We start from the raw sequence: 27,051 nt of genomic DNA on the forward strand, positions 1-27,051 counted from the left end.
ACCTTTTACACAAGTCTCTAAAAATAATAGTTTGAGAGTGATTTACTTTAACTCTGAGCAATGTTTTTTTAGCCTGACAAAAAGTGAAAGAGATGACAGTTTCTCTTCAGTCAGGAATGATGCATTGCAATTGCCTTTTAACATCATTTGTTTTAAAGCAGAGAGCAGCACTGTTCACCTGCTAGTGCTAATAACTGTTAACTCTTTGCTGCCTAAAAAGCAAGATTGTTTGAGCTCTTGCATTGTTATCCAAATATCTGTGAACTAGTGGGGCTTACATCTACTATTACATCTAGTGCTCATATGGCCTTGGAGGGGTTATCTTAGACCTCCCATGTGGCTAGTCATTCTAGCTCTGAAAACTTACAGTAATGCAACAGGATACAGTAGCTTGTCCAAACAAGTCTTTCAGGCATGAAACATTCTCCGTTCAGAAAGGGGTGTGTGTTTCATCATGACACTGAGAAAGCAGCACAGCTATCCTACGTAGGGAGACAAGTCACTCCTAATTTACTTATGAGCTCTGCTTCCTTTACACTGCACACGTTTTGAAACATTCAAATTCGATCTCCTGCAGAGAAGGGAAAATCCTACAAAGCATGGTGCTTCTGGCTTCGAAAGCATCAGATTAATTCATCTGCAGGTCAATGGGGTGTGAGATTTGCTTTCCAGAGTGACTTATTTTCAGACTTGATCTGGTTAACACATACAGTAGGTACAGTAAGCTGGCAGAGAGTTATTAATGTACCTGTCCATAAAATTGCAGCAGAAGAAGCTTTTAAGTCTGCTTGTAAGAATTCTATCTCCCATACCTTCTGGGTATTGCCAAATAAACATACTGCAATATATTATTGAGTAACAAGGATTTCTTCAGAGCAGTCCTACAGAACTCTATTTAAGAAAAATGGTAAGTACTAGTCTGTATCCTCTCTGAGCTGGGGACAGTAATGATAATAATGCAAGACTGGCATTAAGGACACTGCCTTGTTGTTGGGAACACACAGAGAGAAGCAAGGTGAAACAGGTTGGAGACAGGCTGGACTGTGGAAAAGCTAGTTACAGAACTAAGCCAAAACAGCATCCTTCTGGTGCTGAGATACTGAAAGCACACTTTCCCAGCCCTGGATAAAGACCCTTCATCATGATATTCCTTTTCGCTGTCTGTTGGGCGCTGCTCACCGCAGGTAATGAGGCATGTAATTTGTTTTATGACTATGTACAGTAGTCTTAATACTGGCATGTGAACTCGGTATTGTGTGTATCAATATACTGTAGCAGAATAGTCTCCATAGAGTGTATATGGGTTTGTGTCTTTAAATATGCATTTGATGGCACATATTGTTGGTGTTTATATTTTTATGGTACATAAAGAAATTACTTATTTGTCCTTGGCATAGTGTGTGTATGCCAGACAAAATGTATAATATTTTGAGCTCACTTCATTAATTTCCATTTGACACAGAGTTCACATACTGGCAATTAACTATGTGTGTGACAATGATTAAATCAAGACTTCCAAGTCTAAAGTTTGTAGCCCATATTTGAAAAAAAAATAAAAAATCTTAAGGCAAATATTGAGACACATACTTTAATTAACAATGACACTGGGTTCCAATCAGAGGAACCTGGTTCAATTCTTGGTGTCAGTTCCTTGTGACCTTGGGCAAGTCACTTTATCTCCCTGTTCCTCAGGCACTAAAATAATAGATTGCAACCTCATCTGGGCAGGGACTGTGTCTGTAACATTCCTATGTGCTGGGTACAGTGCACTGTACTGTTATTGTGAAGGGCTTTGAGTCGCATTGGCAGAAAAGCACTATACTGTATGTAATAAAGTGGTATTATTCTTATGAAAGTTGGTTTTGTAGAGACTAGATCCTGTTTTGTATCCTATATTTTTCTGAAAGGTAAATCTTTTTTGTAGACCTAGACTTAAATGTGAAACTCCCTGAGAGCACACAGGGAAGTGGAAATAAATAACATGATGAACCCTACATATAGGGTTAGTTTTGAAATAATGTGGTTTATCTGGTTTCAATCGAGGGAGCAGATTTGTATGTGTGTGGTATGTGTGTTTATTACCATGCCTTGATTCTGTATTGCAAGTTCCAGCAGGAATCCCACTTGAACTTTTTGTTCTATAAATGATTATAAGGCTGATCACTTGGAGTTTAGTACCCATTTTCCGGAAAGTTGTATTTATTTAATGTTTTCCTTCCATGAGTTTCTAGTTTCTTAGGTTAGAAATTAATGTCAAGATTTGTTAAGCTTCTTGCCAACGCTTTGTATATATCACCTTTGGCTTTTTCCAGTGGAGAAAAGATGGTCAAATGCAAAGTTTACCGCAAGCACGCCAATAACTATATTTAATTTATCCCAGTATTCAGGGATATTTTAAAGCTGATATTTAATAAACGTGGCTCATACGAGGGTACATCCTTGTAATGCAGATGGTCTTCTTTTTGAAAAGTAAATAAAAACTAAGTTGTGGAATTGCTGCATTAAAGAGAGCCTGGGAAAAAAAAGATCTACAAACTCAATCTACAAACTTAATTAAAAAAGTATTAATCTTAGTCATCTCAACAATCGAGAATACTGTACATGCACATGGCACATATTCCTGTAGAGTTTTCTCAGGAGAGTACAGCAATACAAAGAATCCAAATGGTATTCCATTTATACAAAAAACTAATATTTTGCTATGAACACCATCTCTGCCTTGGTAAAGTATCCTCCTTGGACAAAAACCATTGAACTTCCGGACTTGAATGTCAAAAAAAACATATTTTTGCTTATTAACAGAATGTTACTTTTTTTTAGGTTTATTGCATGTAATAGCATGGTGGGATGTTCGGGGTGTGCTTGGCATAATATACTATCGGGTGTAACAAAAGCAGGCTCTCCTATGTATGAATTAAGTGCATTATATGCCCAAAACTCACATTCATATGGATTAAAAATGCACATTATTCATACACTGGATTGCCTGCTTTTGTTCTATCCTCTATCACTATAGCAGATAGAGATAGAACTCATTAGCTGGGCAATGATGGAGTTGATATGGTTATCAGGAGTGCCCACCCTATCAAACCAGTATATATTATCGTACAATGATAATGGAGGGAAAGGGGAGAGAAGAGGGAAGTGGACTCTCGCTACAGCTTAACATACAGTCAAATAAATGAAGACAGAGGTGCATAGGGGGAATGGGTAGTTAGTGAATGATGGAGGAGAGGAAACACCCTTTAATTTGCACTCAGTGTCACAATTGATATGGTTTTTGAAGTTAATACTTATTATTTTATTATATAAAATTAAAAGGAATTTCATAAACAACTAATCTTGATTATGTACACACATTAGAACAACAATCACAAACATATATACAAACATAAACTGGAAGGGGACCTAATAAGCAACCTACAGGTAAGTACTTAATAGTTGTGAGAAAAGCTCACATAGGTATAATACAGGGAACCCCAAATCCAGCACTAATTAAAAAACCTGTATTCAGTAAGACAGGTATCCAAGGCTAACAGTCATAGTACCATAGCGCTACGTGTAACATACAAGTGTAATCAATTGGAGAAAACACCTAATTCACACCACAAAAGGTAGACTTGCAAAATATATAGCAGGCCTAATAACCATGGATATCAACCATGATGCATATTTAATTCGATCTCATATGTAGTGCAGTTGTTGGTATTGGCCCACAAAATGTGATTTCATTGGCCCTGAGGCACGGGTCACAGCCCGTATCAAATTATAGCCTCTTACACTAAACTAAATAAACCACACAGAATAAACAATCATGATGTGGTACACGAGCAAACATAAAACAGGGGGTGGGATGTGAGCTCCTGGGAGGGTGAAAGCCGCAATCAGCTGGTTGTATTATTTACAAACGAAAGACCATTTTAAGTTGCGGCGGTCTTGCTAAATTGCATATTGTAAAGTCACGATGCAACAATATAGTGTCAAATGCTAGATTTCCTCAACCATCGTCATGGCTAGAGTCACCACCTTTGAAAAAGCCTCCGCGAAACGTGCGTCAGGTGGGAGGCGGGACTAACGAGGCTGACGTCATGACGTCACGACGTAACTTTGAAGATGTGGTGAGTGGTGAGCGTCTCTGAACGCTGGGCTGAGCAGACAAGGTAGCAGCATGCTACACAGTGTGATCATTTAGCAACTACACTATTTGCTAGGTTGTAACTGAGTCCAATATGTTATCTAACTTTGGATACTGTTGCGGTGTACTCTAGCCATGACGATGGTTGAGGAAATCTAGCATTTGACACTATATTGCTGATCGTGGTGCCGTGGTGCCGTCCGCCCCCCCCCCCCCCACACACATACATACACACATACATACACACATACATACACACACACATACATACACACACACATACATACACATACACACTCACACACTTGAACCCGCAGCTCCTTCCCTGCTCTCCGCCCAAGGCGCCTCCCATCTAGCTCCTTCCCTCCCCTCCTCCCCATTGGCTGACTCGCGTACCACGTGACGCGTCAGTGCAAAAATCACTAGGATCTTGCAGCATCGACCGGCTGACGCATCACAGTACGTAGTCAGCCATGCCGGAAGGAGGCAGCGGGGGCAAGGACCATTCGGGCAAGGGTCTGGTGGCTCGCGGCCGCACGCGCCGCCGGCCGCAGTGGGTTCGCAACCTAACAACCATTGTGGCCAGGCACTGCCATCCACAGCATTTACTCCTCCACCTACTGTCACTGGAAGTCTCCTAATCTGCCACTTAGATTGCAAGTTCTCCAGATCAGGGATTTCTGTTTTTAGGTTTGCTGCACTCACTGGATTATAATTCCCTATAAAGTATTGTCTCTCTTCTAAAGTGTTGAGTATATTGGTGGCACCATATAAATAAAAATATACCGACATACATATACTGTACCATACATTAGCTTTTCTTGTTCCAGAACTTTCCTTAAACAAACACTTTGTACAAATAATACTGACATTTCCCAACATACAACGTGGTAACAAATGTTACTATTAGGATGTACGAAAGTTTCGCTGCATCTCGATTGACTACATTTTTACAAATTTTCTAACATATTTGCATAGTTGCAAAACCGGTTGTGTGAAATCAGAACCTTCAAAGAAACCTGCATAGCAAAAATCAAATGCAAGATCCTTAAGATTATTGGAACCAAAACCCAATTCTAATGTAGGACCAAAACAAAAACATCAGGCCAAGTGTTTCCCACCATACTGTATTTTAAGTTTTTATATGTAACAGTTTGGCTGGTTTGATCGGTAGGGTGTGTGTGTGTGTGTATGCAATAGCCAAACTGTACAATAATAACTGTTCAAACACCTCGATTAGAAAATACAACTTCATATTATTATTACTATTCTCATTTATTTAAAAAAAAAGTGTCAACATATTCCAGCACACATACTGTATATACTATTATATGAGCAACATGCTGTGCACATTATGGTCTGTATACTTATGTTGAAATGCATGTAAAGTGAGATCGGATGCATAATGACTTTAGCTCAACATTACCTGGGATGTCACAATGGTACCCAACTTAATCTGTGCTCTCTATCCTCAGGAGCCGCTCTGGAGTGTGAAGTTTGCTATACACTCGATTCAAACATCTGCCAGGGCCACTATAAGAGATGTGACTCTATACACAGCCACTGTATGGTGACCCTAACCGAGACCTCTGTTGGTGAGTGAGGATAGTATATCAAATCAAATGCAGGTTTAAGACACAATTACAATTCTGCTGTCCTCTTCTTAAAGGTGCTGATACTGCTGTTGTCAAGACCCCCCATTGCAAGCTTCATAGTATAAACAGCCAAAAGTATAAAGAAAGCAGAGCGCACACTCATGCTTTAATCTTCTTTTGTTTTCACTTGAAACAAAAAAGATGGAGAAAATAAAATATATTAAGCCCCCTCTATAGGGCTGATTTTTTGCCGTTAATTTTGCTACATGTTTGCGACCGGCTTTTAAAAAAATATATACTGTCGCGGCCGAGTTTATTTAAACATTTACCTTGTCTCTGCCGCGACAGTAACCGGGGCGCGCGCCGGGGTGTCCCGTGCGCGCGCCGAAGCCTCGGAAGAGCGGCCCTCCGATCGGGGCTTCCCCCTCACCTCTCCGGGTCCGCCGGGTCCCCCGGAACCCCCCACCGCCGTCCCCCACGTCGCGGGACACCAGTGCTCCCTCGGGGAGCCCTGGGCACGCGCGCAGGGGGCGCAGGATGCACCCGATGAAGCGTAACCGCGCATCGGTGACGCGTGGAACGCCGAGGGGATTCGGATAGCAAGCCGGGAAATCTCCCGGCTTGCGGAACTAGCCGAATTCGAATAAAATGTGTCGCCTCTGTATGTATCGCACTTTCCCCCACCCCCTGGGAGATGTGTGGCTACGGTGTATCCGGTGCAGTATGATACCTGTGGCTCACAGGAAACCTGAGCCTCCACTGCTGGGAACCTGGGGTGTACCTGAGTTGGTGATCGTTAGCGCCTCCACCTGTATGGGATTCCGCTGTGCAGAATTACCCCGTTACAGGACAATAAAGAATACACATGTGTAAAGCATAACAGTTTTACTATACACTCCATAGCACTAATTATAATAAGAAAATACACACTCACAGGCCTCGCAGGGCCATGACCCCTCACTGTGCCTTCCCAACACTGTGTTCACACCCCTGTGGGGTTTACCCCAATATACCGAGGTGCTCCTAGCACTGAACCATCTCAGTGTCCCAAGAGCCAACCCACTCAAATGTGTGAGACAGCCCTGCCCCACTAAAGTGTTGAGTTGGTGCACTGGTGAGTTGGGTACCTGCTTGGTGTGTCCACAACCGGGAGAGCAGATGAAGATGGGATCCACGGATCCGGAGAGATGGACCGCGAAGCCTCCGCCTCTATGTTGGGTGGATCCGTCTGGATTATCCCACCATGAAGAGCGTCCCTGTTATAGATGGGTGATCTGGTCCCAGATAACCTAAGGCCAGCGCAGCCACATCCTAGCTTTGTCTCTATGGTCTGGCTCTGAACAGCAGGCGGCAGTCACCGTGCGGCGACTATCTGTGTCCCTGATACTAATATTGCTAAGCGGGGCAGTATCCTGTCTAAAGGCAAGTACCTTTAACAACCACAAGCTATGTGAGAGTCGGGGCCTAGATGGGGCCTAACAGGGGGTATCTGGCCTAGTGCAGGTGCCACAGACACCTTCACACACAACCTACCCCTTCCTTGTCCCAGCTCTGACTGGTGGTGTGGTCCCAGCATGCGAAATGTATCTCTTGGAAGCAGGGATAATGCTACAGCCCTATATGGCTGGTTCGCACCATGGGGCCTATGCAGAGAGCAGCGAATTTTAAAATTGGCGAATTTATTAAAAAGTAGCTTTTTTGGAGAGTTTTATTCTCCATATGCAGAAAAGTGCGAATTCTGCTATGTTTAACATGGATGCGTGTGGCGAGTTTAAATTGGCGAGATGCGCGCTTCAGAAACGTGTAAAAACAAATTCGCGCCTTTTTTTTCCCTTTGCAATGGCCGCGAGCGGCAGCTTCTTGCCAGTTTTTTCTGGCGAGGCAAAAAGGAGACAATCGCGCCATTTTATTGGCGCGAACAGCCGCTAGATGCCGTTCGCGCCTCTCTGCATACGGATATTTTTAAAACTGGCGAGATTGAGGTTCTCGCCAGCCGCGAGGCGAGTTTTACAAATAGAAAAGACAAATTGGCGCGTTTTTCGGAACTCGCCATTTTCTGCTGCTTTCTGCGCGATTTTCTCCAAAAAATGGCGAATTTCGAAATAGCGCTGCTCTCTGCATAGGCCCCCATGTGTCTTACAGCCCCTATGGAGGTCTAGAGGGAACCCTGATATATATATATATATATGTATATATATATATACACATACTTTTAGGTGATTGCGGATAAGTCAGGTGATGACATTTTGGACTAATATTCTATAAAGACGCTTCCCTGTTTTGAAGAAAGGCTCAACTTCATTCAAATGAATGGAACGAACATTTTCCCCTGAACAGAGAAGCAGCTTCACAGCATATTGCATAAGGGTTTTAAAGAGGAATTTGGAAAGAAGAGTGTCTATGTAACATTACCCTATTGTATCTCATATTTAAAAGTGACAAAGGTTTTTTTTTTGTCTTGTTGCCGGGGGAAACGTTCCATGACTTATTGGGTAGCTCTTTCCAATACACTTATAACAGGTTCTTTTACAGTATTGCCTCGATGTCATATGGAATGAAATGCAGACAGCAAATAAAATGGACTATGGGAATGCAAATACTTACTAATATTTAGTTACTTTTAATGCAAAAATAATCCATTGCGCAGTGCAATGGTGGTAAAAGAAAGTAATGTAAAATAATATAATAACAACAATATTTAACTAGTTAATACTTTATGTTCATTAAACCAATACAAAGGGCTTTTATGTATTAGTCAAGGCATTTTGATTATCTCTCTTTTAGGTTCCAAGGTCTTACAAGCAGAGACCATCGTGCCGATGGTCTCTGCTTGTAAGACCTTAGAACCTAAAAGAGAGATAATCAAAATGCCTTGACTAATACATAAAAGCCCTTTGTGAACCTGGGGCATAATCTGGGCAATTTGCCTAAATAAAAGAGGTTTTTGAATGTGATTTTTTTTCAGGCATATTTTTTTCAAACTTGAACTTTTTCGTAGTTGATTGTGAAACTGAAAATATGTTTTACATTGTATGCACCAATGACTGAATTGCTCATCTCGTCTGCTTTCTACAACTTGTGGATTTACAGTATACACATTTCTTGCAAATTGTATTCTTTTCCAACATGACGGGGTTGATGAAGGATGTTCCCCTATTGTCTCGCCCTCTCTCATGTTGGCCGATATTGACTAAGCCGTGCTTTATATAAAGACCCCTTCTGGCACTGGAAGACGCCTTACTGGTCTTTAACTTGAATGGGCGGTATGGTATCTTCTGTATTGCAAGATGCAAGAGATCATGAAATAGAACTGGCTGGTAAATATGGACCTTGGTGTCTTGGTGTCTTGTTCATTTCTTTCCCGTTTGTGCAGGAGATTTGAGGAGCGCTGTTTTGGAGAAGTCTTGTGGGAGCATTTATGACTGTAGTCACCCAGCCAGCCTGACAGCCGGGGAATACCGGGTGAGGGTGACCACCACGTGTTGTGAGACAGACTACTGCAACAATGGCACTATTAATTGTAAGTGGGAAGCAATCTATCAGACTGGTACATATAGTTGCCCTTCTCCCTTCGTTTCTGTGCTGTCTCTGATTTAAAGCATGATTTCCCGGATTCATCAAGCCGCGATGTCGGTATCGTACACCGATCTGGCGCTAACTGTCATTCAAGTCAATGGAAGTTACCCCCAGATTGAGTTGCGATACCCTCAGCGTAGCGTGATTAATCCTGACCAGAGAGTTGTGTCGCTGAAGCCCCCGCTTCATATTAACCCAGGGGTTCTCAACTCTGGTCCTCAAGACTCCCCAACAGGTCATGTTTTAAGGATATCCCTGCTTCAGCACCGGTGGCTCAATAATTGACTCAGTCGAGGACTGTACCAGCTGTGCTGAAGCAGGGGTATCCCGAAAACCTGACCGGTTGGGGGGTCTTGAGGACTGAAGTTGAGAACCTCAGTAGTAACCTCTTAAATCATGGCCCAGGATGGGAGAACAATATAGATTTAAAAAAAAGAATGAACACATTTTACTTTTGGATATAGACCTAAACAGGAGTATTTAATTTAAGTCGGTTTATACTACACACTTCTGCAATAGTCATCTACCACTCAGCACTCACCCTTAACTGAATAGCTATCACTGATACCGTCTAATCTAAAACATTAGCTTTTTTATCATCTTATTTTGCTACTGAAGGCTATAGTCTAGTTCATATAGTGACATGTCCATCACTACATACAATGATTCTGAAATGCACATCTCCTGCTTTAAGGTTCCTTAGCAAATATCTAGTCATCGGTTTCATTTTCTAAAGATTACAGGCCACATTTGTGGTGTGACTCCATAACACCCCTCCATCGCCATCAGAAACCTTACATTGAAGTGAATTCACCATATTGTACAGTATCCTCCAGCACTGGAATATGTCTGACAGCATAGCATTGATTAGTAAATATGGCCTTTGTCCTTAAGTTTTCATGCAATTATCTGCAGTGCCTCATAGTAAAAATATACAGATAATACAAAATGCAACAGCCTATAAAGACAAAATAATGTGATACAGTAGGTAAAGGGATTTTCCTTCCAGTCTGTTTTTTCTGTCTCTGAGGCACACCTAATTGCCGAGCAAGAAATGGGTACCAGTGATGTTATGGCAACAACCCCTAACATCACGAGCCCCCTAATATCAATACCCTTCATATATAGTATCCCCCTTCAATGTATGTTGAGCAGCAGTGTGGTACACGGGATTAAGGTGAAGGTGCTAGGGAACGGATCCTTCTCAAAGTCTGTTATCTTGTTGAAGTTTACATCATTTAGTTTTTTTAAGCTGGGCACTTATATTCATGTTTTCAATTCTAAAAACATTTTTTATTTTGGTTCTGGTTCTGCCAAAACTCTATTTGTTTAGTTTTGGCTTGATCGTTTAACCAAATGATGGAAAAAAAATATCTAAAATAACATAATAAAACATGATTAAGTGGTTAAATACTTATAATCATTACAAAGAGGAACCTAAAATAATATAACTGAATAACAAAATAATTTCAAAGCATACTGTATGGCGAGAAACACCTAGAGATCGGCATTTGCCTTGGTGTTGTGGGTTTGTTTCGAAATATCTTTGGAGTGTTGATTTTGCTTTTGTGTTTGGTTTTGGCATGTAGGGTCCTTAATAGGGATGGGCTAATCTGTCCTAATCCATTTCACGGATTTCTCGCAATTTCAACCAAAATTATGTTTAGTGGTGTAAAATCCACAAACGGATTTGGTCGTTTTTTTATCCGTGGGGATTCATCAAACACCCACATTGATTACTACCTGTGGACAGATTTGTAGAATCCAATCTGTGGATTCACCCACGGATTGCGGAATCCGTGGAGTGTATTGGTAATTGTTAGAGATGTATGCAGAGGGATGTTAATGGAGACCGTTTAGGGTGAAATTAAAATAAGGCTTTATTGCCTGTTCCTTTAAACAACATAGCAAACAAAAATATACATAAAACAACAAACACATATCCCTGTGTAAGGGATAACTCACTCCGCAGTCCCTATCTGTAAGACTGGGGGGAAACCCCTTACCAGCATACCACCCCCAAAGTCTCAGTGGTAACTTAAAGCAGGTGGCCCTTCAGGTCAGTGGTGTCCAGGTCCTTGGGGTGTTTGAGGGTCCAGCCTCTGGCAGGTTCCTGGGTCCTCTGTGTCCAGGAAAAGAGGTCTGGACCCCTTGTGTCTTGCTTTCAATACACAGTCCTCCTTTGCATTCAATACCTCTTTCCTCTTGTCAGCAACCTTGTGTGCTGAGGAAAATCTCTCCCTCTGTTTCCAGCAGGGATTTTTTTATCCTACTTGTATTACCCAAGTGGAGCTGGTTAATTGACTATCTGCAATCAACCAGCTCTCTGCTGCATTATCAGAGCACGAGAGGCAGTTTCTTAAACAGAGATAAGTCCCTGTTACAGGAAAAATAATACAAAATCTGCAAAACATGAATCACCCTTTTTTGAGATTGATCCTCTGAAATCCGCGGACCGAAGGAACCGGCCAATCCGCTGCAGATCCAAATTCGCCCAAAAATGTGCCCATCTCTAGTCCTTAAGAAACGAGTAATGTGAACAGTTAACATAACTGTGTTATTGTCTCCTTTCTCTCAGGGAAACCACCAAATGCGACAAAGAACGGTGTGAAGTGTGCATCCTGTTTTTCCAAAAATTTTGGACCCTGTGATTCCCGAGCGACTGTGAACTGCACAGGAGAGGAAAATCAATGTGTCCAGTTTGCAGTAACCAAATCCGGAGGTGGGAAGATTTTAATTTTACAGAGGCAGGATAGGCACTTCTTGTATCACTAACATCTGGTACTGGATGGGGTAGAAACAGCAACTACATAAAGATGACACCATGGACATATGCACTCAGCCATTGAAATGCCCTAGCCTGTGTAACAGAACAGGTACAGGCAATACCAGTGTCCATAGTCACTCCATACTATATACACCCTAATTGTTAGACAAAGCAAGCAATCACCTAGGACAGGGGTTCTCAACTCCAGTCCTCAAGACCCCACCCGAACAGGTAAGGTTTTAAGGATATCCCTGCTTCAACACAGGTGGCTGAATCAGTCGCTGCTTCAGCATTGGTGGCTCAATCAGTCCTTGCTTCAATCAGGGGCTCAGTCTTCGACAGGGATATCCTTAAAACCTGACCTGTTGTGGGGGTCTTGAGGACTGGAGTTGAGAACCTCTGACACTGGGCACAAGCAGTCTCATTAGCCTCACATCTGTTTTTAGATTATTTCAAGCTTTTAGCTTCCAGTGCATTGTGTTGTATAATTATTAGCAGTGGAGCTGCAACCTCCACGTTCACTACTTTTCTCCTGTGCCCGTTATTTACACAACAGGCGAGAGAGAGACAGATGATTTTTTTTTTTTCATTTTTTTTTGGCCATATCATCATAAAATAACAGGGTATGTAACAAGGCCAGGAGGGTATACAGAGACCCCAGCTTATATTTCCCCATCGCCCATCAGGGGAAACGGGTGTTCTTACAAAGAAACCTCCATTTATAAGGGGTACTTAATGAGTCAAGTAGAGAGAAGTATACAATAAATAATTTAACGGTGAAATATGTTAATCCAGAGAGATAACAGATTGCCAATATTTGGAGTCAGGAAGGAATTTATGTTTCCCCTTATGAAATATCATTAGATGATATGTCACTGGGGTTTTTTGCCTTCCTCTGGATCAATATACTGTACTGTAAGTACGGATATAGGGTCTAAATTTAACATAGATTGAACTTGATGGGCACATGTCTTTTTTAAACTTCATCTACTATGTAAATATGTAACATTAACACACCGAAAATAATAACTTTTCATAAAAATACTATATTATAAAAAGGGACATAATCCACATCTTCATTTAAAACAAAAGGTTTTTTTTTGTGTGTGTTAAATTTAACAACCTATGAGGTCTCTTTTTGAAGACGTCTCTGGCCCTCATATCCCGTTCCCTCCCAAAAAGGGTCAGCACCTCATATTTTCGGATCTTATTATCTATGGTCTGATACTGTATATTCCCGATATATTTCTCGGTTTTCCGATTGTACTACCAATATATTTCTTTCCACATTTACACCACGACAGGGTGATGACAAATCTAGATCAGCAAATAACCTTTATAATCTGATCATTTCCCCCCCATACCATCAGTACATTGCTCTGGCAGAACATCTCCCACAAGTAATAAAAAAAAACTCCTGTGTAATTAAATGACCTATTGGTCAAAAAAAACTTTATTTGTCCTGTAACAGTCGTCCTTTTCAGGTTTCAACATGTGCATCCTGTTGTCTTTTGGCCTTTTGATCTACTCTATTATTAACCTCAATCTCCCTTTTCCCCCCATTAGACTCCCTTTCAAATGCTTCCAAAGAGGGACAATGTATTTTTGCTCAAACTGTAAGAATTGTCTTGAATTAGCTTGTTCCTCTTTGGAAGCATTTGAAAGGGAATCTGAAATCTTGAAGCAACCCTTTTTTGTTGTTGTCTAAAAGCTATTCTATTGATGTTACCGATATAGAATATAGAAGGGCCCCAAACCAAGACAGGATGCCATTGTAGTATCCTAGAAAAACAAACATCAAACAGTTCAGGGCAATAGCGCAGGTATGTGGTTTATAAATACACATTGTTAGTGGAGAGAAATAAAGCTATTTTGGGAAAAACAACCACAGTGATCTAAACGGGGTTAAACAATAGTATTCCTATAATTGTATATTATAACAAAATAAATGATATATAAAGGTGTAATAGTGAAAGAGCAGAAGAATGCTTCTGCAAATAGGTGTATACAGGTGTGGCAACCAGTTTCATTAATGGGAGCACGACTTTACACACTTTTTAACTTTAATTGCATTTTTAATGTGTTACCATGGCTCTATTTATTTGTACAGAGGCATGATACGTTTGGCGTTAAAACTTGCTTTAACTGTAACACGCTTAATTAGATTGTAAGCTCTTCGGAGCAGGGATTCCTCTTCCGAAATGTTACATTTATGTCTGAAGCACTTATTCCCATGATCTGTTATTTGTATTATTTGTTATTTATGTGATTGGCACGTGTATTACTGCTGTGAAGCGCTATGTACACAAATAGCGCAATATAAATAAAGACACATACATAATACATGCTTGGCTTGTGCGTGCGAGTTTAGAATAACAGGTGCTACATTTGTACATGTAATTTGGGCTCTTCTATAATTGTGTGTGGCTTGAGAGGATTAAGAAACACGAAATCCAGGGGGCGCATAAAGGAGAAACACACAAAGGCACAGAAAATCTAAGTGCAGAAGAATTGCAGAGTGGACAATAATCAGCTCCAAATCTTGGCTCATATAGAGAGTGTCTACTTACAAACTGTAAAAATTTTAACAGCAATAGAGAGGCTATGGCAGTCAATCCGTGGTGGGTATCAGTTCAAGGTCATCAAAAGATTACTATACTTCATATATTGTGCTCTATATCACGTTCCTTTCATATCCTGACTTCTTTTTTACTCAGTTTGGTAGTTTTACCACTATAGTCCAAAGCGCACTTAGATTAGGTAGTTAATGTTAACCCCTAAATTAGCATAGAATCACCATGTGAGATGCATGAAAAATGATAGCACGAGATACTTAAGAAACAAACTAAGAATGAAACTTCACACTCCTGACAAAGCCGACGTGACTATGTGGCGAAACGCGTAGAGTGGGAGTCACCTTACTACACGGAGCAGTCTGGAGAGGGACCACAGGAAGCTGGGTTACCACCGTAGTGCAACCGGATCTGACGTCATACGCCCGGTCTTTTTGGTGACGCGACGGAGCAGGGGCTGGAGACGGAGGTCTATCGGGAGTCATGGGATGGTGAGTTGGCTTGCTGACGGTCTCCTACATACACTATTGAAGTGTGATATGACCGATTTTAATTGACACATTGTAAGTGCACATTTTATCATTTAGATTAAAAAGTTTTATACCCGGTTGATCTGTGCTATGCAGTGTTTTCCTCTCTCTCTCTACATTTGGGGTCTATCACCTTGAGTACTGTGGTCGCCTTTCCTTTGATGACCCTGAGCTGATACCCACCACGGATTGACTGCCTTAGCCTCTTTATTTCTGTTGAAACTCTTAAAGTTTGTAATTAGACACTCTATATGAGCCAAGATTTGGAGCTGATTATTGTCCACCCTGCAATTCTTCTGCACTTAGATTTTCTGTGCCTTTGTGTGTTCCTCCTTTATGCTCACCCTGGATTTCGTGTATCTACTGCAACATTTGGGTCGAGTGAAGACTAATCCCACCAGAGGGTTTGAGCAGAGGGTGAAATTTCATTATTTTTGTGTCACCATTATTTGGTATATCACTATTATTCACGTTTATATGTGTATGATTCTTGCACCTTATTTTTTTACTTTATTTAAAGTGTTATTATCACTTCACTATATTCACAGTGATCACCTGTTTAGTTGTTTTGCACCTACTTATCATTTTTTTACCAGTACCATTGCTTGAGAGGATTAAGACAGCATTCAGTGATCATATCCCACACATAGGTTAGTAAAAGGATCTTTATTCATTTTTCAAAGTAGAAGATTTAAAAGGGCAAAGTCCATTGGAAAGTATGGCTGTGTAACAAGGCTCAAATTTCAATGCACCTCCAGGCACAATGTAACTACAGTAGCAGTGATGTGTGTACAAAACAAGTCTCAGAAATGCAAAACATCACAGCGCACAGACACCTAACAAAATGAGGCATTTAAACAAAAATATAAAACTTCCATTATGGGAAAATATGTATATGCTCAGTAAGGAAGTAAATATGCTTTAGATTCTCTTCAACCAATGCAATACTGGAGTGAGATATATAATAATGCAATCCTGGAGTGAGATATATAATTATGCAATACTGGAGTGAGATACAGTATATAATAATGCAATACTGGAGTGATATATAATAATGCAAAGCTGGAGGGAGATATATAATAATGCAATACTGGAGGGAGATGTATAATAATGCAATACTGGAGTGAGATATATAAAAATGCAATGCTGGAGTGAGATATATAATAATGCAAAGCTGGAGTGAGATATATAACAATGCAATACTGGAGGGAGATATATAATAATGCAATACTGGAGTGAGATATATAATAATGCAATACTGAAGTGAGATATATTATAATGCAATGCTGGAGTGAGATATATAATAATGTAATGTTAGAGTGACATATAATAACACATTGCTGGAGTGAGCGGAGATATATAATAATGTAATGTTACAGTGAGATATATAATGCATTGCTGGAGTGAGCGGAGATATATAATAATACAATGCTGGAGTAAGATATATAATAACGCATTGCTGGAGTGAGCGGAGATATATAATAATGCAATACTGAAGTGAGATATATTATAATGCAATGCTGGAGTGAGATATATAATAATGTAATGTTAGAGTGACATATAATAACACATTGCTGGAGTGAGCGGAGATATATAATAATACAATGTTAGAGTGAGATATAATAGTGCAGTGCTGGAGTGAGATATATAATAACGCATTGCTGGAGTGAGCGCAGATATATAATAATACAATGCTAGAGTGAGCGGAGATATATAATAATACAATGCTGGAGTGAGCGGAGATATATAATAATACAATGCTGGAGTAAGATATATAATAACGCATTGCTGGAGTGAGCGGAGATATATAATAATACAATGTTAGAATGAGATATAATAATGCAATGCTGGAGTAAGATATATAATAATACAATGCTGGAGTGAGATATATAATAACGCATTGCTGGAGTGAGCGGAGATATATAATAATACAATGCTGGAGTGAGATATAATAGTGCAGTGCTGGAGTGAGATATATAATAACGCATTGCTAGAGTGTGCGCAGATATATAATAATACAATGCTGGAGTGAGCGGAGATATATAATAATACAATGCTGGAGTGAGCGGAGATATATAATAATACAATGCTGGAGTGAGCGGAGATATATAATAATACAATGCTGGAGTAAGATATATAATAACGCATTGCTGGAGTGAGCGGAGATATATAATAATACACTGTTAGAATGAGATATAATAATGCAATGCTGGAGTAAGATATATAATAATACAATGCTGGAGTGAGATACTGTATATAATAACGCATTGCTGGAGTGAGCGGAGATATATAATAATACAATGCTGGAGTGAGCTATATATGTAGCCCGGTCCTCCCTTTAGCTCTCCTCACCTTCGCTGCAGGCAGGTAGCTGGAAAGGTCGTCGTCATTCTGTTTGTGCACTCGCATGCGCAGAAAAGGTTAGCGCATGCAAAGGTTCCAGCATCCCCAGGGGCTGCACCACACGACACAGTACAGCCAATAGGGCTGCTAGAATCTCCTGTAATATAACATTACAATGCTGGAGTACTCTGAGATACTGTATATAACATTACAATGCTGGCCTTTCCAATGCTGCCTGTGTTTGGCTGTGAATATCATGATGTTTATGGAGCTGATAAGATTGAGTGGGTTCAGAATAGAAAGCAGGAGATGTAAGTTTTAAAGACTTGCAGCTGTAAAACTGAGGCAAACCCAGGGACCATTAATTGCATCGGCTTTAGTAATAGAGAATTCAATTGTTGTCAATGGGATTCCGTTCCTTTGATAAATACGTTACTGTTGTTTGCACTTTTTTTGGTCCAGTTTTGCAGCAATAGAATTTTACTAAATAGATCTCCAATACAGTAAATGTGAATGTGTAAAATGTGTTAAATGTGAAATTAATCAAATCTGTTCCATTTTTTTATACTGGTATATTGGTCAATGAGAGTAAACAAAAAAGTGTGCGTGCTGTATTTGTATATATGTATATTTTTATTTACATAGCATCAACCGTTTACAGAGCACTTAACAAAAGAGACAATACAGTACAGGGAATGATAATATAATAAGGACGGGAAAGATAAAATCAGACAATGGGACAGGAAATCCCTGTCCGGGTAGCTTACAATGTAAAGAGTATATTGGGAGACTTACAGAGGGGTGCGAGAGAGTGCAGTAGGGCGTTTGAACATGATGGGTGTGAGTGTGGATATGAGTGTTGATGTGGGTGTGGGTGTGTGTGGATGTGAGTGGGTGGGTGTGGGGCAGTAGCCATTAGATTCACAGAGGAACAGGGAATCTTGGCAATGTTACAGAGGAAGAAATGAAACATTTTAGCATGTAGGTGAATATGAATATAATAAAAAGTTTGCACTGAATGATTTCCTCTATTACAAAGAGGAAATGGTGCATAAAAAACACTGAGTGGCACTTTTAGACTCATTTCTATGACAGGAATGTCCTGGCATTGGTACTGAGCCCTATTATTATTATTATTATTATAATTATTATTATTATTATTATTATTATTAGAGAACCTGATCCTCTGCAATGGAAAATAAGAGACGGCTGTAATTTTCCTACTCTCTCTCCCCAGCCTTCTCGCTTTCATTTTTCAACGCCTCTCACTTTCTCTCTCGACCCCTCCCCAACTTCTCTCTCACTTTCATATTCTTCTCACATTCTCTCTTCCCCCCGTTCTCTCTCATTTTCATGCTCTTCTGAAATTCCTACTCACCCCCTTCTCTCTCCCCCTGCTCCCTTTCTCCCCATTATTCATTCTCTCTCTCTCTCTCTCTCTCTCTCTCTCTCTCTCTCTCTCTCTCTCTCTCTCTCTCTCGCTCGCTCGCTCTCTCTCTCTCTCTCTCTCTCTCTCTCTCTCTCTCTCTCTCTCTCCCTCCCTCTCTCTCTCTCTCTCTCTCTCTCTCTCTCTCTCTCTCTCTCTCTCTCTCTCTCTCTCTCTCTCTCTCTCTCTCTCTCTCTCTCTCATATCACTGAGCAAGACCAAGAAGTAAAGCAAATTGTGATGTATTCCTTAGAAACAGACGTAAACACAATGGGTTACAATTATACAGGAGAAAACACACTTACTGCGGGTCTAGGCTACAAAACTCAACTTTTCTAGTTGAAATAGCACAGAAAAAAAAGTCTTTATGTTGACTGGGAGTTACCCGCCAATGTCCTGGTACTCTTTTCGGCTTGTAGTTTCAGCCGCGACCGCTGCGTTCTGTTCTGAGAACTTGGCCCCGGAAAGTGGGACTTTAGAAAATGTCTTGCCTTGAAATATCTGGAGCTGGTTTGCGTCTATTTCTCCAAGAGCATCTTTTGCTGAGTTCAAATTTCCCGCTGCTGTCTTGGTGTTTAGAATCGCTGCTGGGTTTCTTATAGTATTTCAGATTCATTCATGAAATACTACAACCAATCCGAAGCCTGGGAACTTTACAACCAGCCAATCAGATGGCTGCCAGTCTTCCAAAGCTGGGCAAGCGGATCTTCTGAATTCAACGAGGGCATGCGTGAGTTTGTCACCCTAGCCACTTGTTATTCAGAAGCCACCCACTGGGTTAGGTGCCTCCAAGTCTGGGAAGGCATATGCTGGCCACGATGGCTGGCATTGTTTCCCAGACGAGGGTGCTCCACCTCCCCATCCTGCCCAAATGGCTTTAACACCTCTGGCAGCATCTGTGACTTTGAAGTATGGACCTAGGGCAGACTTAGTGGCACGACAAATTGGTAGCCCTCTAGCCCCCCTCCGAGTACCTTCTTTGAGAGTCCCAGCTTATAAGTATACTACATTTACAAACATCTCAGTTTAATACAAATATACTTTTACACTTTTTACTCTGTCTAAGTCTTTTTGTTATGAGGGGTAGAATGGGATTATATATTAATATATCTGCCCATTCGCCATATCCCTTACACACTGGAAACCTGACTTAGATGGTAATAACCTTATAGCCACAATGGCTATTAAACATTTTATGAAACACATAAAAATATTTTTCTAATTTGTTCTTCTACATTGACATGAAAAGATGCTTAGCTGCAATCTCAGAGCTGTAGCTCCTTCCCTTACTGAAACTGGAACTTAGGTTTCATAACACCCCTCACAACTTAATATACCATTGGAGAAACCCCCCAGAATCTCTATACTGATTCTGGGATACCTGGGCATATACTGGGGAACCCTCACCAACTTAGGGCCCCTTGACTGTACTCGGGATACTCAAATCCCTATGCCCACTTTTACTTTCTGGTCTGTGCTGAAGCAGGGAAACCTGGTGGTGAGTCGCATAACTGTTTTCAAGTGAGGATCTTGATGGGGGTGATGTGCCAATATGTCCCCGGGAATCTGACTTAAATCCCGGCTACATTTTTGGGGGGACCAGTAACTCTGGACCCCGGCTACCAAGGCACAATCCGACAACACTTTTCCCACAAAACCCCCCTTGAAACTCATAGCCTGAGAATCTCCACTGGGTAGTACTCCTGGAAAGGTAAAACACACATACATTCTTTGTTACCATACAATTACATTCATTGCAGGTACAATACACAGCTACTCAGCCAGCTAATCTACCCAGCTACGCAGCAGCTACTGTACCCAGCTACGCAGCAGCTACTGTACCCAGCTACACAGCCGCTACTGTACCCAGCTACCAGCTACCCAGCCGCTACTGTACCTAGCTACGCAGCAGCTACTGTACCCAGCTACCCAGCTACTCAGCCGCTACAGTACCCAGCTACTCAGCCGCTACTGTGCCCAGTTACCCAGCTACCCAGCTTCCAAACTACTCAGCTGCTATTGTACCCAGCTACTCAGCCTGGTACTATACCCAGCTACCCAGTTACTGTACCCAGCTACCCAGCCTGCTACTGTACCCAGCTACCTATGAAACTTCAAGAATAGATTATTTTTTAATAGTAGTAGTGTTTTTATTATTAGTGTTTATTATCTATTCTTACAGTATGTAGGGCTATACAAAATAAAATATGCAAAATCAATACATGGGTATATGCTACAAGCATAAAAGGAAATAATCCACCACCCTGAATATGGTGAGGAGCTGTTAATGCATAGTTAATAAAGTGTAAACGTTCACTCATTTGAATTTACGTGCGTGCATTGTTAGCTGTGCATGCAGAATGTCTCATGAAACCCACAGTGTACTGAACCTGGTGCTCCATCTTAACCATACTGTATACCTGAATCCGAAAACCAATTTTGGTGTTTGTATCAGGTTAGAGCTCAACCTCCCTGTTTATATGTTTACAGGACCTACATTCGGTTATCCTAGGCTAGGTTTACAAATGAACTCGCCAATCATAATAAACCACATGGATGTCCTGTTCTGTGAAACACGGAACTGATTTCACAATGAATGACTGAAGACATATGTCTTGTTGAACTATGGGTGTGTTTTTCTAAATGGCTTATTAGAGGTACTTGAATAGCTGTTGCAACAAAGGAACTTACATGTTATTTCCTTTGTAAGAACAATGTCATATGTTTTACAGATTAGCCCCAAGCAAAGAGTTTAGTTCCTCCCTTCCTTAACAAGCTTTGTTCGTGTGATAGAGACTGTTTTCTTGTCTATACAGTGCAGTTGTTACTTCCCAACATGTGCCAATAAGGAGTTTTATAGTGCTTTAAAAAAAAAAAGCATAAATGTGATGTCTATTTCTATATTACCACAACAAATGAAGGATGGGCACTTTGGCTGCTGTGTCAGCCGGAACATCGGTCATGCTGGCGGAATAAATCTTTTTTTGCATTTGAAATCCAAAAGTGCCCATTCTTCATTTTTTGTGATCCATGGTCTGGACAGCTGCAGGAATGCCCATGGGTTCGGAGCACCTGTATTTGTACATGCAACCCCTGTTGTGTTCTTCTTGGATACAAGCTAAATATTAATATTGTAGCACTCCAAGTATCACTAAGATTGCAACACAAAGTGGTACATTCTATCACCTCTGCAGCGGCCATTTGAGCCATTTTTGCCAGTCAATGGTGATTTTCGGTCAAAAACTGAATAACTCCTTAAGTAGAATAACTAATAGTACACCGCTCACCAGATAGCAGATAATATAGCCGGTGCAAAGGGATGGTTTAATAACCCCTCGGGGAGCAGGTAGTTGCTTACTTGCTAACGCCTTAAGTAGCTTTTTGGTTTTATAACAAAGCCTAAATAAATCACATTCTGTAAAATAATAATAATATGGCAGAAACAGCTGTAAGTTAAGTTTCTCTTCTGCATTTGATGGTTTAGCCTTAAAATTGGACCTATAAAGGTATACAATTAAAAGTAAGCAATGACTCATCCAATGTTTTTCAAGCAGGGTTCCCCGTGTATCGCTAAAGGGCTCCCTGCAATTTTCAGGTTATTTGAAAGTTGTACCAAATACAGAAGAATTTAGAATGCATCTGATCTCAGACACGCTATTAGAGAGGGTTGGGGTTCCTCAGAATTTCACAGTATAATTATAGGGTACCTTAACCAGAAAAAGGTTTAAAAAACAAACAAAAAAAAACACTGGACTAATCAGCAGGGTGCACTCCCATGATAATGTTAGAGCTTAACAAACAACACACAGAACCCCAGCAAGCTCTTTTTGGGAACCCCTGAGCCCCCACAAAATATATATATGTATATGTGTCAAAAAGGAGAACTATTGAGCTTGGCAAATGTATACAACAGATGACAGAGAAGCCCAATGCTACATCCAATATGACAAAAATACACAGTAAAATACTTATATATGTTCTTGAAAAAGGGGCATTTAGTTTAACCCTTCGGCCAAAGCATTGTAAGCCTGTGAGCCACCACAAGGCAGACCCTGTTCACAGGTCCTAACACCATCAGATAATATACTAATATACCTCTATTAGATCCAATGTTGGTCTTTCTCCCTCTTAATAGAGGTAAATGAGAATTTTAATCCTAATAGAGGTATATTAGTATTTTATCTGGTAGTGTTAGGGCCTGTGAACATGGTCTGCCTCGTCGTGGCTCACAGGCTTACAATGCTTTGGCCAAAGGATTAAACTAAATTACTGTACCCTTTTTCAAGAAATTATATAAGTATTTTACTGTGTATTTCTGTCATATTGGATGTAGCATTGGGCTTCTCTGTCACTTAATGTCAGAGCTTACCTGTAACAGTGAAATATATTTGGGTTTTCCCCTTCTGGCTTTTATACAGACCACGGTGTCACAAATATATTTTCTAAAGATAAAGGTGACTCTAAAACGAATGGCTGAAATCCTGGTGTCAGCTTCTTGTGACCTTGATCTCCCTGTGCTTCAGATTGTAAGATTGTAGGGCCAGGGATTGTGAGTGTAACATGCTATGTAAATGGCTGCATACCTCACTGTTTTGTAATTGTGAAGCGCTTTAAGTCCCATTGGGAGGAAAGTGCTATAAGAAATAAAGTTGTTAAACCCAGAATTCTACCCCAGGGGTGGCTGCTTGAATGCCAGTAACAAATATTTGCTGCTAGAATGTTCAGTAATATTTTTTTTTAAATATTTTTTTCTACTTCTTAGGATAGCTCCTAAAAGTTCCAAATAACGAACTATCCCAGTTTGGATACAGTAGTTCAGTTTTTTGGGTAAAAACAGAACATGTTGGGGACTGGCCCCTTCTTCATGTGCTGGCAGTTCTACTAAATGGGGGCTTCTGCTGCTTGCCAGTTATGCATGTCCCACTGCAAGGCACCTGCAACAGCAATAACGTTAGCCATTTATAGAAGTCTACAGTATATTGCACCTTCTGGCGCACTATGGATATATTGTGATATTCTGCATTTCCCTCTGTGATATTCTGCGTTAAAACAGGATTTCTTGTATTACTAGTAAGAGTAATTAACCTTGCTATACCTGTCCATGTGTAATACTCTCCAAAAAGTGAGGGCTGCACTTTAATATTTGAAAAAGAAGTGTCGATCCATATAATGAACAATATTCATTATGCAGCATTGTAATGTATGCGGTTGATGTAGTTTTTCAGGCACAAATCGTTCTCTTGTAAATCTTACAACCTAATGTTTTTTGGTGCCTCAGCATAGGGGGCTAAAGTGACTAGGCTCCCCTTGTTCGAACATTGACTTTACCTCCATATTACTCTTTCCATCTTATTTTTGTTGATTGTGTGCTTACACGATTTTTATCAATGGGAACACTGAGGATTCTGGAAAATGGTAGGTGTCAAATATCTGTAGTGAACTAAAATGACATTCCTTTCCTGCAAAAGGATCTTTACAATCACATCAAGGCTAATGTCTTGGCTGCAATTTCCTCATCATCATCACTTGTATGGCCTGTTTTATTGCTTGAATGCAAATATAAGTTACTTAACACAGTATATGTACCATATAATTTGTACGTAGACCAGATTTCCCAACTGTTACTACAGTATGAATCATAAATACATGTTTACATCATCTCTCCAGAGACTTAAAGCATGTGACTCAGAACAGATACGTGTGACCAATTGTGTGTGTCTCTTTAAGATACTGATATCAATGATGCAGATTTGTAGTTAAGGTGCAGACTTATCATGTGTGTTTCTCCCGGTAGGAGCAGGACTTAATGTGGCTGGCTGTGCCTCCGAAAGCATGAGAAGGTCACAAGGGAAAGCGGCCTTCCGGGGAACGTCATTGTTTGTCACGGGCTTTAGATACAGCAACGGAGGAGGATCGGTGCACCATGGTCCATTCCTCCCAGCACTGACTGTTCTGTTCCTAATGAAGATATTGTAAGAAAGGCGCATGGAAACACAGAATTATATTATAAAATATTTTGCCAAACTGTTATGTTCCCCTTATCAATGTCCTTATTTTCCAATTCTTCCCGTTCCCCACCAATCTGCTGTTGTACAAAATATTGTTTTGCCTTAGCGCACCTTAGAAGTTAATTTAATAAGGCTCATGTTTAATAACAATTTGTCAAAATGTATCTTAGCTCTTGACAGTAATACATTTCATTTGTCCGAATTCCATAAAATGAGCTGCCGATTTGTGAAGTCGCAGGTACAGTAATTTGCATGCAACACTTGCCATAATGTGACCAGCACAATGTTCTTCTCATTCGCCAAGTCTGGGGATTCAGCCCAACCAGTGGCGAAGAATAACATGCCAACCCACAATGTAATGTAATATTACACATACCTGACATCTTTTAATTTGTGTCATATAGTTGCTTTTCATAAACCTTTGGTAACAGGGGATAAATAGTAGAGATGTGGGAAATATTCAGCAAAATTCTAATTCGCCACAAATTTATTTTCTTTCTCACAAAATAAGAATTTTTTTTTCTATCACTGATAATTCAGAGACAGATTTGGATTTTTCTGCGGTGCGGTAGGGTGGGGAGAGGTGGGGAATACAGGGAGAGATCTGCTTTTAAAGGAAGCCAGGAGTGTGCACAAGTGAGCGACCTATTTTAGGTAGAGTACCAAGAACTCCATATATCCCCTCAAACATCACTCCAAATAACCTGGGATGACACCTGTGCTCCTAAAAGGACACCCCTTAAATACCTGGAAGATATGTAAAGTATATTGAAATAATTCACATCTCACACTACCTAAAAGGTATATTAACAAACCTAAGGCCCATTGTGTGGATGGGGGTACCAGTGTCAGATCCAAAAGGATCATAACCCACAACCTCTACTACTCTGGGCAGCTCTTGTAGTATGAGCAAACCAGCTGCTGGGTACTGTAGCACCACTGTCACAGCATACTTCTGAGCTGTACTGCTGATGCAGATTGGATTTTGACAGGTTCTACCATCTCTAGTGAATAGCTCCAATGCTCCAATACTTATATGCCAAAAAGGTTAGTACTTATAGCATATCAGTTCTGATTGATCTGCATAGCTACTAATCTGTGTATTTTTAAAACATGTAAACACCGTTACATTAAATAGCTATGTTGATAAGGAATAATTTCAATGGTGAAAGTCTGTATTTTCTGTGGGGTTGGGTGGAACTTACAATATTTGACCTTTCCCTAACACCCTTTCTGACTTTAAATGATATGTTTTAGTGTATTTAAATACTTTGTTAACAATGTATTAAATTACAGTAACTCATTCTATACCAGTGTACGCAATGAATGCGGCATATGCTGGCAATGCTGTGCATATATGTTTTGCACATATTAGTATGGGTCAATGCAAGAGACCTTTTATAACAATTCAAAATAACTAGGGAACCTACAGTACCTTTTAAGTAAAATGTTTCAAAAGAAAACCACTAAACACTTATTAAATATATATAATAAGCGCAATAATTTTGAAAATTATAATCAATACAAATTTTTTATATAAAATAAAAATATATATATATATTTAATAGAAAGGGACAGTTGGCACTCCGATAGAAAATGTATGGTTCGGTGCTTGCTCCATACGCGTAATATAGGTAACACTGCGATCCCCACCAAAGTAGAAATCACTAAGCAGCAATCGGTAAATTATGTACAAAAAAAAGTGTATTGAACACAGCGGGGCACACAAACTCCAACGTTTCGGTCCCAGCAAGAGGATCTTCTTCAGCAAGATGCAGCAGAACTATGGCTTTGACAGATTTTTATACCCATAAACCAGTGCACTCTTGCTGGGACCGAAATGTTGGAGTTTGTGCCTCCCCCCCCCCTTCCCTGTGTTCAACACACCTTTTTTGTGTGTGTATATATATATATTTTTTTGTGTGTGTATATATATATATATACTGCCTTTATATATATATATATATATATATATATATATATATATATATATAAAGGCAGTCAACCCTAGCAAGAGCAGACACAAGACAGCACTCAAGGGTAAGTGAAAAAAACATGTATTCAAATATAGTTTTTTTCACTTGCCCTTGTGTGCTGT

The 27,051-nt window shown here is 40.2% G+C and overlaps 1 protein-coding gene across 3 annotated transcripts; it reads left to right on the forward strand.

Moving 5' to 3' along the window:
• Positions 1-482: 482 nt before the first annotated feature.
• On the forward strand, positions 483-26,927 carry LOC142497890 (phospholipase A2 inhibitor and Ly6/PLAUR domain-containing protein-like). 3 transcript variants are annotated; one of them, XM_075606291.1, is made up of 6 exons: positions 489-907; positions 1,005-1,184; positions 5,611-5,730; positions 9,104-9,250; positions 11,885-12,028; positions 24,740-26,922. In XM_075606291.1, the coding sequence occupies exons 2-6, from the start codon at positions 1,142-1,144 to the stop codon at positions 24,919-24,921; spliced, it is 636 nt and encodes a 211-aa protein (XP_075462406.1). In that variant the 5' UTR covers positions 489-907; positions 1,005-1,141; the 3' UTR covers positions 24,922-26,922. The 3 variants fall into 3 exon arrangements, with proteins under 3 accessions (XP_075462407.1, XP_075462406.1, XP_075462404.1); XM_075606292.1 differs by having other exon boundaries at positions 483-1,184; positions 24,746-26,927; XM_075606289.1 differs by having other exon boundaries at positions 489-1,184.
• Positions 26,928-27,051: the final 124 nt, after the last annotated feature.

The sequence above is a fragment of the Ascaphus truei genome, chromosome 6, assembly GCF_040206685.1.
Source record: "Ascaphus truei isolate aAscTru1 chromosome 6, aAscTru1.hap1, whole genome shotgun sequence".
NCBI classification, from domain to species: Eukaryota; Metazoa; Chordata; class Amphibia; order Anura; family Ascaphidae; genus Ascaphus; species Ascaphus truei.

Excerpts from the sequence above, each read along its gene's own strand:
- LOC142497890 (XM_075606289.1), top strand. The coding sequence starts at position 1,142 with ATGATATTCCTTTTCGCTGTCTGTTGGGCGCTGCTCACCGCAG. Across the intron at positions 1,185-5,610 it reads TTGGGCGCTGCTCACCGCAG|GAGCCGCTCTGGAGTGTGAA; the intron begins GTAATGAGGCAT and ends CTCTATCCTCAG. Across the intron at positions 12,029-24,739 it reads TGCAGTAACCAAATCCGGAG|GAGCAGGACTTAATGTGGCT; the intron begins GTGGGAAGATTT and ends TTCTCCCGGTAG.